At 41.1% G+C, this 13320-nt stretch overlaps 1 protein-coding gene and 1 long non-coding RNA gene across 15 annotated transcripts in view; one reads left to right on the forward strand and one right to left on the reverse strand.

The window, feature by feature from the left end:
- Nucleotides 1-2214: 2214 nt before the first annotated feature.
- Nucleotides 2215-2944, reverse strand: LOC118221163. The gene is made up of 2 exons (XR_004764065.1): nucleotides 2723-2944; nucleotides 2215-2618 (listed from the first exon to the last, which is right to left on the reverse strand). It is a non-coding gene; the product is annotated as an uncharacterized LOC118221163 (long non-coding RNA).
- The window catches only part of foxn2b (forkhead box N2b), a 29941-nt gene continuing 18933 nt past the window's right edge, over nucleotides 2313-13320 (forward strand). For 2 of the 14 annotated variants that reach the window (XM_035405929.1, XM_035405931.1), the window contains exon 1: nucleotides 7154-7645. In XM_035405929.1, the coding sequence (XP_035261820.1) occupies nucleotides 7630-7645 (16 nt within the window). In that variant the 5' untranslated portion in view covers nucleotides 7154-7629. Of the gene's footprint in view, nucleotides 2524-3753; nucleotides 3974-5285; nucleotides 5504-5533; nucleotides 6710-6953; nucleotides 7134-7153; nucleotides 7646-13320 lie in introns of those variants that run through there. The other 12 variants (XM_035405926.1, XM_035405922.1, XM_035405925.1 and 9 more) reach the window with 12 other exon arrangements.

A 13320-nucleotide genomic window follows, 5' to 3' on the forward strand; every position in this document is an offset into this window, starting at 1 on the left:
CACTTGAACCGGCTCGCACTTGAAAACTGACCTAACTAAGGGCTTTGCCAGACAGCTGACCTTCGACTGCTCAAGCTCACAGCCCAACAAAGTGAGCAAAGCCCTTTATCCACTTTGAGGCATTTATGTGTTTTTTTTTCTTTTTTTACTTTAAATTGTTTTTTTTATTAAAATGTATTTTTTATTTTATTTATTTACTATTTGGGTATTCCAAACTGGGGAGAAATTAGGGGGGTTAAAAAGCAACAATTCATATTGAGGAGAGCACTAAAATAGAAAATAACAGCCCCAGGACAATTAGCAGTTTGAGAGTAGCTTATTAGCTTTGCTTACTAAAGGCCCAGCAAATGCCACTGGGAAACAGTGGTGGTTGACAGAGACACATTAAGTGTAACTGACCATGGAGCGTAGCTCCCAGTCTCTCATCTCTGCTGAGACCTTGGGCAGCCCTCCAGTTTGTTTTTGGTGAGGTACAGCATGTCATATGCCAACAAATAACTTAATGCTTAACTTGAGTAGCCCACCTAGTCCAGAAATAACAGAATACTTTTGATTAACATTTAAATAGGTGTTCTTGAATAATAAATTAGGCCCGGCTGCTTATAAAATCTAAAAGCAACACACAAATCAGAAGAGAATCATGGTGCTTTACTTTATATAAAGTGAAAAAGAAGCACAGACTCAAAATAAACAAAGCTGCTCAATAGAAAATATATATAAACAAAAGTCGGGAAATGTTATAGCTGCTACATTTTGCTATGCCAATTTTTTATCCATCCTTGTCAACAGTGTCCAAAAATAAATCAATAGAAAATAAAGTTTACCGTTAAAGTTTACTTTCTGTACTCTCCCTAACCTAAATGGTCTTTGATTTTGTAAAATAAATGTTGTAACTTGATTGTATTTAACAATTCCTTGAGATCACTAAAACAGGTTGTGTGAACTGAGCTGTGTGGTAATTTGCTTAGTTGTGATTGGCTGAAAGATAACAAGCATTACATGCGAAGGAGAATGAGTTAAATGCAATCACAAATCTTTCCTTTCCTGAATTAAAAAGAGTAGCAGACAGGCTCCAGTGGTCCTCTTGTGTAAGTGCACATATCTGAGACCCACAATAATTGTAAAGTACTCGATCCATACCCGAGAAACAAGATTGAATTTTAGACTGACCCACTTGGTCTTCACAGGGGACCTGTGAAGACCAATATCAGGAGGCTTTGAGGGGGACGAGGAAGGAAAGAGTAGAGTAGGAGAGTAAATGAAAGGAGAGGAAGGGAGGAGAGGAAGAGTCCAATACAGGACCACTCACTCTTTCTTTATATCTTCCTTTCTACCAAAGGGGGTGATCGCACAAAAAGGGATGAAATGTTTAAAAAAAAAAAAAAACATTTGCATCTGCCACGGTCTGTTTTATATCCAGTCAAAACAGATGTTGGTTTTGAAAAAAGGCAAGTAAACCTCACTGTAGAAATCACGCGATTGGTGGAGACACATAATGCAACTGCCAAAACGGCTTCTCTTCATCCCCCCGTCCTATCCTTCCTCAGCCAGCTTCAATGCCTCATTTTCCTTTTTTTGTGATTTGCTGGCTCCACTACCCCACCATCAATGTCAGGGGGAATTATGCACCACCATTCTCTTAGCACACACATGAAAAATGAATATTAGTTCACCTATTTCCTTGGGAGGTAAGACATTCTGTACACTCCTAGAAAAGAAGTGTTAACATCCAAAATGCATTTTGTGTCATACTATTTTTGTGTTACTTTCAACACATTTTGTGTCAAAGTTACTATTTTTGTGCTACAAATATACAATTTATGTGTAACTAAGTAAGACTTTTTACAGACTGAATTGAAAATAACACATGATGTGTTGTCCTTAACGAGACATGAAAAAAAGACAAGTTATGCGTTGTTAATAACATATGTTTTTAGGAATGTAGCCTCGATCTAATTCTGAAGCTTTAGTACGCCTGACACGCCCATGGGAAAACCCAATCATCGTGTTTATATTTGCATACTTGCTCGTGCTTGCATGTATGTACATACATACGTGTGTGCATATGCATACACAGGAATATACAAGTGTTTCGTGTGCTGACATCTCTTGCTAGGAGAAGGGAGTTAAGAATGATGTTGGCTGCTGCTCAATGTTCAGATACAGGAGAATACCGATACAGAGACGAAAAGGACAGCGCGTGACCAAAACTAGTTCAATACCAAGATAGTGTGCGAGACGGCAGTTTATTCAGAGAAGCGCGAACAGAATCCCCAAAAATCTCAATGATACAGAGTGACGTCACGTCGCCAGGTAACGAACACCACGGATCTACACAAAACGTTTGCTGCTTTCGCTGGTTACACACTGTAGTTGCAACTGCATTTCAAATCTCGAAACGCACAGCACCATGGGTCAGTGTTTCGTTCCCGACTGCAACCACCAATCCGAAAGGGATACCTGCAAGTTCTTCCGTTTCCCGAAAGATGTGGAGCTTTTCAGCATTTGGGCCAAACTGTGTAGGTATGTGCTCCTGTATATTTTGTACGGTGCACCAGCAGACTGTAGATTCCGTCAGCATCCTTTACGGATGGATGCTGTTAATTACCAACTTGTCGCTGAAAACAACACGAAAACGAATAAAAGAGAAAAAGGGATTGCAAAAGCAGGTCCACATTGATAGTTCTTTACATGCATGCTACCTTTTTCTTGCTATGCTTACCTCTTTTTGTGGTGACTGAATTTACACAGTCTGGAGTGCATTAAGTAGGCTACGTGTTGGCTAGTGCTACCTCATAAAAATGAATGCTATTAATAACTATACGGAGACAGTCTAATTTAAAATCACATCGCCAATAAAGAAGTCAGTGGAATGTGTCTTCAACTTGCTCAAGCTGCGCTCATTCTCAAAGTGAACTAGAATCACTCGAACCAAAATCGTATTCACGAGGGACTGAGTTACCTAGTTTTAAAGCGCATCTGCGCCACAACAATTTGTCAGATTAGGTACAAGAATGGAAGGCGGGGGTTGTGATTGGCTAAAGTGGCTCTGTTACCTTGGCGACGGTAGGCGTTGTCATGCGATGTGGTCTCCGCGCAGCCTGGATGGAGAAAGCAGCCGCAGATCTCTCATAGTTTGAAAAAGGCGTATAGGCTGTTACGCGCCATGCACATACTCAGATATTTTGAAAAAACTGACACGGCATGCATGTGTATACATGCAATGATGTCTCTAAGTATTCTTAAGAGTTAATTATCTATAAGTAGGCCTACCAATTTAGGTATTCAATAAGAGCCAACATTGGTCCTGTTGTTAATGATAGCTCTTTTGTTATTGCAGTCAGTGATAGCTCTTTTGATGCATACTGCTTTGTTCTCCCAACTTGGCAAGCTCCTTTCTTTGTTTGTGTCAAACTGTCATATATGCATTTCACTGAACCATAAGGTCATGCTTTTGTTACAGCCTGTTGTCTAGCAAAGAACACATTTTGCTGTATTAGAAAGCTATAGCGTGTTATAGTTCCATTAAATAGCAAGATATCTTACTTGCGTAGCCTACACTTTTCTTTCCACCCACCTTTGTTTGCTTTTGTAGTATGTGACTTCTTCATTCACCACATGTCATCCTAGCTGTATGGTTATGCCTACAGTAACTGTTAATACCCACTGCAGTTATATATTTTATTCAAAATTTTAAACAAAATTTCAACCTGCTGTAGAGTCATAGTGTGCACCCGGCTAACTGTATTACAGATGTGAATATACCGGTACCCGTTTGGTCAAGAAATGTCGCCAACTTTGTTCTACATCAACTGTGTCTTAGACGCGAGGACAAAGATCCCAATCCTGGATCAAGAGTTTGCAGCTGCCATTTTGTGAATGGAGAGAGGAAAAACAATCCCCATATTTTCAAAAGAAATGCATGCAAGTACAAGGCTTCCAGTGTCTTGACACCCCTGGGAGAACCGAAAGGGTGAGATTTTCTCTTGTTTTGGTACAAGTGCACTGCAAAGCTTGTAATATTTAATGCCATGCTTATAAATGTAATCACGATAAAATGACGAATGAATATATATATGTAGTACTCTCCAATATATTTCAGTCTTGATTGAGATGAACAACAAATACTGAACACAATAATTAGTACTGACCTGTATTTTAATTATGAAATGTGGAAAGTGTTCTATTTCATAATTATTATAAATAATAATCATAATATTTAAATATTTTTTTGAATTATACATTTATCCCCGGCACCCCCTCTGCCCCCCCCTCCCCCAAAAAAGAAAAAAGTGTTACAAATGTTCACGTCCCTGATTTCAAGACTGCACACCCTCAATCCACAAGGTAACACTACTGAGTGGTCTATCATAATGTTTTATGAGTGGATGATAAACATGTTGGGGTGGATTTCTGACCATTTCTCTGTACAGAATCTTTCAAGATCATCCAGTCTTTGCTTGTAGACTGCCCTCTTCATTTCAAACCACAAGATTTTAACTGAGTTAAAACCTAGAGCCTGAGACGGTCATTGCAAAATAATTTGTTTTGTTGTCTGTTAACCATCTTTTGTTTGATTTCAGTATATTCTTGTGATCGTTGTCTGCCGAAATATTCATGTGGGGCCAGGATTGCGCTTACTGGAAGAGTGAACCAAATTTTTTGCCAAATTGTCTTGGTAATTGCTGATGTTAATGACTTAACAAGCCCTCCTGGACCAGTAGATGCAAAATAACCCCATAACATCAAGAATCCACCACCATAGTTCACTGTAAAAAAAATGTTAAAATAAGCATCCTTCTTCGAATGCCAAAACCTACTGCTAAAACTCACCTTTGCTCTTATCTGACCATAACAGCCAATTCCAATCAAAGCTACAACTGCCATTTAGTAAACTCCAGACACTTATTTTTGTTGATTGTCCTCAATAGAGGTTTAAAAAAAATTCTGGCAAGCCATTGAAAAAGACAATTGGAATGGAGATTGGTCTCTGATGGTACATTTGGCGACTTTGCTTTCCCAAGATGCAGCCAAGTTTTTTATATCTTTAACTGTGACCCTTCAATTTTCCTTTGCCTCCAAAACAATTTGCCTCACTGTGCACGGGGGCAAGATACAAATGTTGCCCTCTTCCAGGCAGGTTTATCACTATTCACATGGTTTTAAACTTATTAATTTTTAATTGCCTTAATTATGTATGTGGATAATTTTGGAGGGCACTGTATATTTAACTTCTGCGAGCAGCTTATTGTTTAAATAATTTTTTTCCTAATTATTCTGCACAGGAGGGAATTTGAGAAATGTAGTCGCAATGAGACTGTAGCCATAGAAAGAACAGAGGATGCTGTCAACTCTGGAAGGACACAAACCTGCAGCAAAGCAACACAGACTTTCCCACAGAGACTCAAAGCCACAATTTTCACAGTGGATATCGATGGCTTCAAAAGGAGGTCTGATTCCATGGAGAATGCCAAAAGCAAGCTGGCAATTGTGCAACTGCAAGGTAATGAATAGCGTTCTCCTGGCACTGCAGGGGGCTGACTGGGGTTTCCACTTTCCTCTGGACTTTTGGCTTTTTCCGTCCGGGATTCTCCTGGTATGTGTAATCTGTGGGAAATGCCATTGTGGTTGAACAGCAGCTGTCATTTAAATGGGCAAAACCACATCCAAAAAACAAACAAAAACATAGGTCTATAAACACATCGCTTTGTGTTTCAGTGTTTCATCTTAAGTTTGAAGAGAAAGGCCAAGCATAGCTATGAAATTGGGCGTCACAGCTAGGAGCTTGTATTCTTTACACAACTTGGTGTCCCCACACTGTGGAGAGTAGCAGTTTGGTGTGAACACACAGAAATGAAGGAGGCGAATGCTTTGCCCTTGATGGATTTATCACAATCACAGGTCTCCAGGGTGGAGAGTGAATGAAGCAAGAAAATATCTCTGGGTGCAGCATTGACTTGAAAATCTGTGCTACAAACCAGACATTTGAAGTTCTCAATCGATAAACATAAATTGCATACTTGACAACATGGAACAGCATTTACACAAAACTACACTGTACATAACATTTAATTTTGAACACCCCTCTATGTCTTGTTTATGACAACACATTTTCTGTTACTTTCGACACAGTGTTAAAAAGTCTCCCTCTGCAGCACATAAATTGTATATTTGTAACACAAAAGTAGTAACTTTGGCAGAAAATGTGTTGAAAGTAACACAAAAGTAGTAACACAAAAAGTGTGTTGGATTTTAACACATCATTTTTGAGAGTGTACAGACATACTGCTCTGGGTTATTTATAACATAATTGACCATGCCTGTGCAAAAATGTTAAGCTTTAAGTGCCTAGCAGTTTACACTGTTGGGTCCAGTAGTAAATTGGTTAATTTGGGCAGAAACTGTCTGCATAGTTGGGATAACCAACTCTGTCTATGACAAGTCAAGGTCTGACAGTGGAGCTGCCTGCAGGAGTCCCCCGTGAAAATGACGCACATACTAATAATCCTTCCCGTTTTGATTGGCCAACATTCTGCCACGCAAGTGGAAGTTCTGAACTGCCTCCCTCCGTCTGTAATGAAGGGCGAAATCCGGAGTGCAACTAGAGACTCGCAGTGCTTTGAGTACTAGGTATTTGCCTTCGATCATATTTATTTGTGAACAGCTCAACTACATGAAGAATGTGACAGAACGTAAGAAATCAATTCTGGTCAGTGTTCCCAACTGTCATGGTTTGAAAATATGTTTACAGTGTTAAATGGATACGTTCGCGTATCAAAATCTGAAGCGCTGTTGTGCTAAAAAGTGAACTCGTTTCATTGGAGCCAAAATGGCGTTCACGGGAGGCGCAGTTACGTAGCTCAAAGTGCAACTTGCGCTGCGGCAGTTGTCATGATATGTCGAGAGTAGAAGGGAGGGGAGGGGAGGGGTGGAGGGGTGGGATTGGTTAAAGTGGCCTTGTTGCTTGGCGACGGCAGGGGGTTTGGTAGCGTTGCCGTGCCGTGTGATCTCTGCGCTGCGTGGATGGAGGAGGCAGCCGCTAATCTCTGACAGTGCGCGAGAGACAGGCATCTATACGAACACACTGTACACAGTCTCAACTGTTTTGCTAAACTGGCACAGCATGCATGAATGTAAGTACATAAAAAGTATCCTTAGCAGTTTGTACTCAAATAACAATGTTTTGGAATGGTTTCTGCTTTAAGTATTCTGTAATAAAGTGATGCATTTAAGGGGAAACGTGACGAGCCAACGATCACTTCCCTTTTATTATTTTTAGAACGCATGCACTGGAATGGTAGTGCACAATGACCGTTACTACTTTTTGGACTAGCTAAGATACTTCGTTTTAAAATATATTATTCTTTTCGTCCATGTGGTTTAACTTCCATGTGTCCGTTTGTGTTATGTGCGTTTATTTTTTCTGATTTGCAAAATATATGACCCATCAATGTAAACATATTGACAGGCGCACCTAGTATTATTAACAGAAATTATACACTTGTGTGTTTGACGAGGTTCTTGATAGCTAACATTTCAGGAAGTGTTTTGACACATTTTCTTTCGCAGTGGTATGTGGTGTGATTTACTGACTGGCTAGCAGTTCGCTGTGCTGTAGCCTACATCGGTATGCGGTTCTCGAACGGTAATATGGATTCACGATTTTATTTTCCGTTCGGTTGGACAGACTTCTTAGCCACATCAGACGGTGATAAAGTAGGCTACAAGCATACGGTTTTTGATAAATAGGAATTAATTTTGTATGCTCAAGACATTGCATTTTGGAAACTATTTTTCTTTGAGGGAGAACTTATTTGTTCGTAATTGCTGGTGTGTCACCTTAGAGTAGCCTATAACTGCGCTGACCGTCATCAATGACTAACACAAGAGATGACAGTGTTGCAGCGGTTACAAATTAATGTTGGAAAAAGGGCTATTTTGTGGCGAGAATGTAGGGCAACTATGTAACATGAGTGAGAAGGGGTGGGATCTTATTTTTTATCCGCTTGTTGTCTTCACGGAAATTGAGCACTTCTTACTTTTTAATACAGCGCTGTGTTTTATAATCTGTGTAAATATTAACATTGTGTGTATAATGTCTGATTAAGAGTCTACGTTTGCGCATTATTTCCGGTGAATCTCGTGGATTAGATCGTTGAGTGACATTGACACGTGGTCAGGTCAGCGCATAGCTGAGCAAGCGAAAGGGCTAGCCGTCGTTCCGCTCCGACGGGCACATGCTTTATTTCTGGTGCTGGGGAGTGTGTTTTCGTTCCAACACCACTGACTGAAGGCACGCACGCGTGCAAGCCGCCCTTTGACCGTGTGTGAAATAATACAGATAAACCAGCCAGTTGAGCCTTCCACCCACGTGTCCCTTATAGAGAAGGCAAGGGAACGGTGTTGTGTGCAGTGTTTTGATTATAAGCCCTACCTGGCCGAAGTCGCACTGCTTATTTGGCAACGTTTAATAGGTGCTTATTTTCATTTCTGCATATTGCTATGCTGGTCTTCTGAAGCAGATCAGACGTCAGGAAAAAAATGAATCCTTCCAGTAAATGACAGGTTCCACACTAGCATGCCAGATCGCAGCATTTTTGTGTCTGTCTGCATTCTGCAAGCATACTGTGAACTGGAGGATATACACCAGGGATACTAAATTCAAATCCTGGAGGTCTGCTGTGTCTCCTGGTTTCTGATGGGTTCCTGCATGTAAGTGCTTAAGTAATTGATTAGGTAATGAGTCTGCACTCCAAGGCCTACATTGGCTGCTGATGGAAAGGAAATCTCAAAAAACAGCAAAGACTGTGGCCCTCCAGGACTGCTGTTTGACACCCTGGCCTGGACCATTATGCACTGTCAAATATTTTACTGTGTCTGCCTGTGTATATAAATTATCTATATTTATTTATTTTGTTGGGAGTCACCTAATGTCTCAGTTACCATTTTTTCCAAGGAGCACATGTGCTTCTAAGTTGAAAAATGTAGGAGTATCCCAATCAGTAGGTGTGCTCCTAAATTGTTTTTACAGTTAGCACAAATCAGTTTTCAGGAGCAAATGCTTAAAATGGGACACTGTAGAGCTCTGTGTCTATTACAACCAGTGAGCTCAATGGTTGCTTTGTTTTTTGGTTTCATTTTAAAGAAAACGGGATTGTGTGCAACCTTTCCCTCTGTACACTTTTTTGACTTGCACTAGTTTTGTGACCCACATGAAATACACACAGCTGATATTAGCTATCTGCTTGGGGAAGTTATGCTATAAGTGAGTGTACATTGTGTAGCCTAATTTATTACTTAAAATATCCCCCTTATTCATATTGCAGCCCAAATCCAAGCACTCCCAGACCCCCCCGCCCATAACCTTGCATAGCAGGGTGATTAGGCCCATTGGCAAAGGTGACATGAGAAATTAATTAGGTTCATTACATTAGCAACAGTGTCATTTGTTTTCATTTTTGCAACAATGGTAGGAAATAGGAAAACATACTTGTGGCAGAAATAACATCCCCCCCCCCCCCCTTCCATCTAACTACCTGAAATTAAATATAATTGTTCAGTTTGAGTGAATTTTTATTTAGTAGGGTATGTAATAACATATACTCTCAAACTATGGAAATAGAGCTGATGATAGAGATAGTTCATTAAAAAAAAAGCAATGGAACCTGTCTGTTTCACTGGTGTGTGGAGGACAGGGCGGGCTGTCACTGGAACCATCTGGTGAGTTTGTCTCTCCTGCTCATGCTGGCAAGGCGTATGCCATAGTGCGAGAGAGATATGCTGGTCCTATATATAGCCTCTGCGTGTGTGTGTGTGTGTGTGTGTGTGTGCGCGCGCGCGCGTACATGCCAATGTTTGTGTGTAACTATGTAGGCCTATATGAGAGTGTTTACTCTCTGCTTGTTTGCAAAAGGTTAAATGTGTAAATTGCTGACCTTAAAGAAAGGCATGTGTACCATGTGCACATGGGTTATGACTTGCTCCTACAAAAAGCCCTGCCTTTTGACTTTGGGAAATGTTATTTATTTATTTATTTATTTTGACCATGGGCATGGAAAGGTTTGAGTCACCCATGTTTAGTTGTATTCAGCTGTGTTCAGTTGTATCTAATTCTGTTGCACTGTGTTCAGCTGTGCTCAGGTGTCCAGTTTTGTTGAGCTGTGTTTGCTCGTGTTCAGTTATGTTCAACTGGTTCCAGCTCTACCAGCAAAACACGGTGTCTAAACTGTGTAGCTCCTTTCATGTGAAAAGATATTTGGCTCATGCGAGTCATCATGTCACGTTTTAAAATTATTATTTTTTTATTTGTTACTGAGAGATTTTGTTACCCTGGCATTTTTCATGTAGTTGTGCAACAGATCATTAAAATAATAAAATGATAAAGTCAAGGCAGCTGCATGATTCCAGTGTGAGATGCACAGAGAGTCTATTAATGACACATAGAGGGAGAAAGAGTATGTGTGTGTGAGAGAGAGAGAGAGAGGGGGTCATTCATTCATCGAGAGAATAAGCTCTGTGAAAGATGCTTCTTGGAATGGTTGCTATGGGCAGCGCTGTTAGGGAGCTGGTATGGGTTAACCCCTGGCTGTGCCGGGGTGTGCCGCAGTTTCCGGGCTGGTTTGGTTGATTTCGGTTGATTCACTTCCCGTGAGGTCTGCTCAATAGCCCCGTGTGATGCACTGCCAGCTTTCGGTTTGTTTTCTGTTTCGTGTGCTGTGTTTTTTTGTTTTGTGTCTGTATGAGCTGTGAAAATTATACCCTCGCTCTAAAAAAATGAATGTGAAAAGGGTGTGAAGGTGGCGGGATTTTTACTCGGGGATAAGTTGTTTGAGCCCGCTTGGCTGTGGTCCTGAGTTTCAAATCCCCAGGCACAATGACTGGACATGTGATGTAGTAGTTAGGGTACTGCGTGACCCTTAGGGGTGCCTTTTCGATTGCCAGGTGAAACATTGCCATCCTGCACTTGAGTCGCTGTGGTAAAATACCCGTCAGTACACATGCATGAATAATTACAAACTGTAGAATAAACGTGTGGCTATTACGAAGGAGCATAGTTGATGTATTCTTTCAGCCCTAACTCTCAAACAAGCTTGGGCTTAAGCATCATAGGATAAGTGTCATGCCGCCCTGTGGTAAGATGAGGTATTTTATAGCAAGTATTCACACAGACCAGCCAATAATGTATTCATTCATTCATTAATATGGTAAATATGGCTCATAATATACCTCATGTTTTTTGAGGATTGTATGATAGTGAAAATCTGGATTCTGCCCAATCCCACCCTTCACTCCTGTTATGGCCCCTGCCGCCTTTTCCTTTCCTGTCCTGCTCTCCTTAACCATCCTTCTTTCTCTCTTGCTTAGACCTGGAGGCAGGATGAGTCCCCGAGAGAACATAGTGCCTTAGTTGTCTTGGTTACCCGACACTGGAGTAATCGAATATAGGCGGCCGCTCCGAGATTGCAATGAGCATGTGTGGCCTGTTAATGAATTTAATTTTGTGGCTGTGGTGGGACCCCCCTGTGCTAACAAGAGCACCCATGACCCTTTCCCCTAAATAATGAGAGAACCCCTACCCTCATGTCCTTAACATTAACAACACCGACCCTCCACCTAAAAAAAACTGTGACTCCCAAGAACAGCATCTCAACCCATAGGCTTCACTGCCCCCATAATCTTTCCATCTCTTTCGCCTCTGCCCCTCCTCTCCCTCTGAATGATTGAAGGCCGCATATTTTGAACTGACCAGTGGGAGGTGCTGCTGCCCCCATTGTACGTAATGCTGATGAGGATGTGGCCACTGCTTGGGGGAACCAGCCCCCAAGTAATGGACAGGTTATACCAGTGCCCCGCTCTGCCCCGCTCTTTGCAATACCTATGATGAAATATTTTTTGGTGAGCTGTTCATCTTTATTCACCCAAGGGGAATTGCAGAGCGACTTTCATATAGAGATGTGATCTCAGTACAGAAAGTGTCGTCACTGGACAGTCGTCTGTCCCACAAACTGCACCGCAATCTTGCCCATGGTGATGGAATCCTTAATGACCCCAACTGAGTCAGGACCTGGGTTTAATGGCTCATTTGAAAGACTGGAAGATGTGACAGATGTTTCTTAACGCAGCTAGTTAATTACCTCTGATGTGCATGCAAAAATAATCAGAATTCCCTCCAGTGAAATGGATGAATAAATACATTTTCTGCCAAGTTATTGGCTTGTGTTTGTGTGTGGGCGTGTCTGTACACATGACTTTGTGCATGTTTGACAGGTGAGCCAGTTTGTAAACATAAAGAAATATGGAAAGGTTGGCCTGCATGACACACTGCATGACTGGGCCAACACATAGTTAAGGTGAAATGCTGTAGCACATTATAGGTGTTTTAGGGTATGTTGACTTTTTCCAGCTTGACATCAACAAATGGTCTGCCTGCTTCAATGGAGGTAGTTCATGTCTTGCAGAGGTCTGGTGCAAGTAAAAAGTTGTGGTTGACACCGGCAGGTGGTATGACAAAACCTGTGCCCACTTGCACAAAGCGTCTTGGGCTGCATTTTGGCCTTGCGCAATGTGGTGATAAGCCAAATGCCAGGGTCTTTGCTAGTTTCAGATCGACGCAGTTGTCATTTTCCCATCAAGCGCCTACACTGTTAAAATAGCAAATGACCTTGCAACCCATTTTGGTGTGTTGGTCTTAAAATGATGTGTGTTCATGGTAATTATCGGCGTATTGCGATTTTGACATAGCTGAAAGCGACTGCGTTATGACCAACCAAAACCTGGTTTTAAGTCATGTTGCAGTTTCTTGACCCACAAATTGTGTATATCAAAAATGATTTAAAAAAATACTTTTCTCAGTAGATGGTTAGAATATTGATTCTAATTAGACAGTTAAAGTAATGACCAATAAAATTGGCCAATTGCCAATTTTGGGACAATGTCTGTTTGTGAAAGACGTAATTACTGACAGGTACTGTATGTGAATTGTCATTCAATGGAAAGCTCACTGACACGCACACGGTCCAAGAACTGCTGTTTTCCACCCTCCTTTTACCTGGGAGTGAGGTGTGAATGCAGTCTGGCCAATCAGTAGCACTAATTGTTAATTACCTGGAGGAAAATAAAGCCAGAGCCAGTTTTGGATTCGAGGCCCAAATTTGAGTGTCCATGCCCGAAGCCAAGGAGTATACTGAAGCATGTTGCATAAAAATGCTTTTCATAAAAATTTTATTTCATGGCTACACTGTTGGCAAAATTGAGTCACGAGGACGATTTGCACCTGGTTACCATAACAACGGATCAATTTTAGTTTGCTTGCTAACCAAA

This window comes from Anguilla anguilla, chromosome 2, assembly GCF_013347855.1.
Source record: "Anguilla anguilla isolate fAngAng1 chromosome 2, fAngAng1.pri, whole genome shotgun sequence".
NCBI classification, from domain to species: domain Eukaryota; kingdom Metazoa; phylum Chordata; class Actinopteri; order Anguilliformes; family Anguillidae; genus Anguilla; species Anguilla anguilla.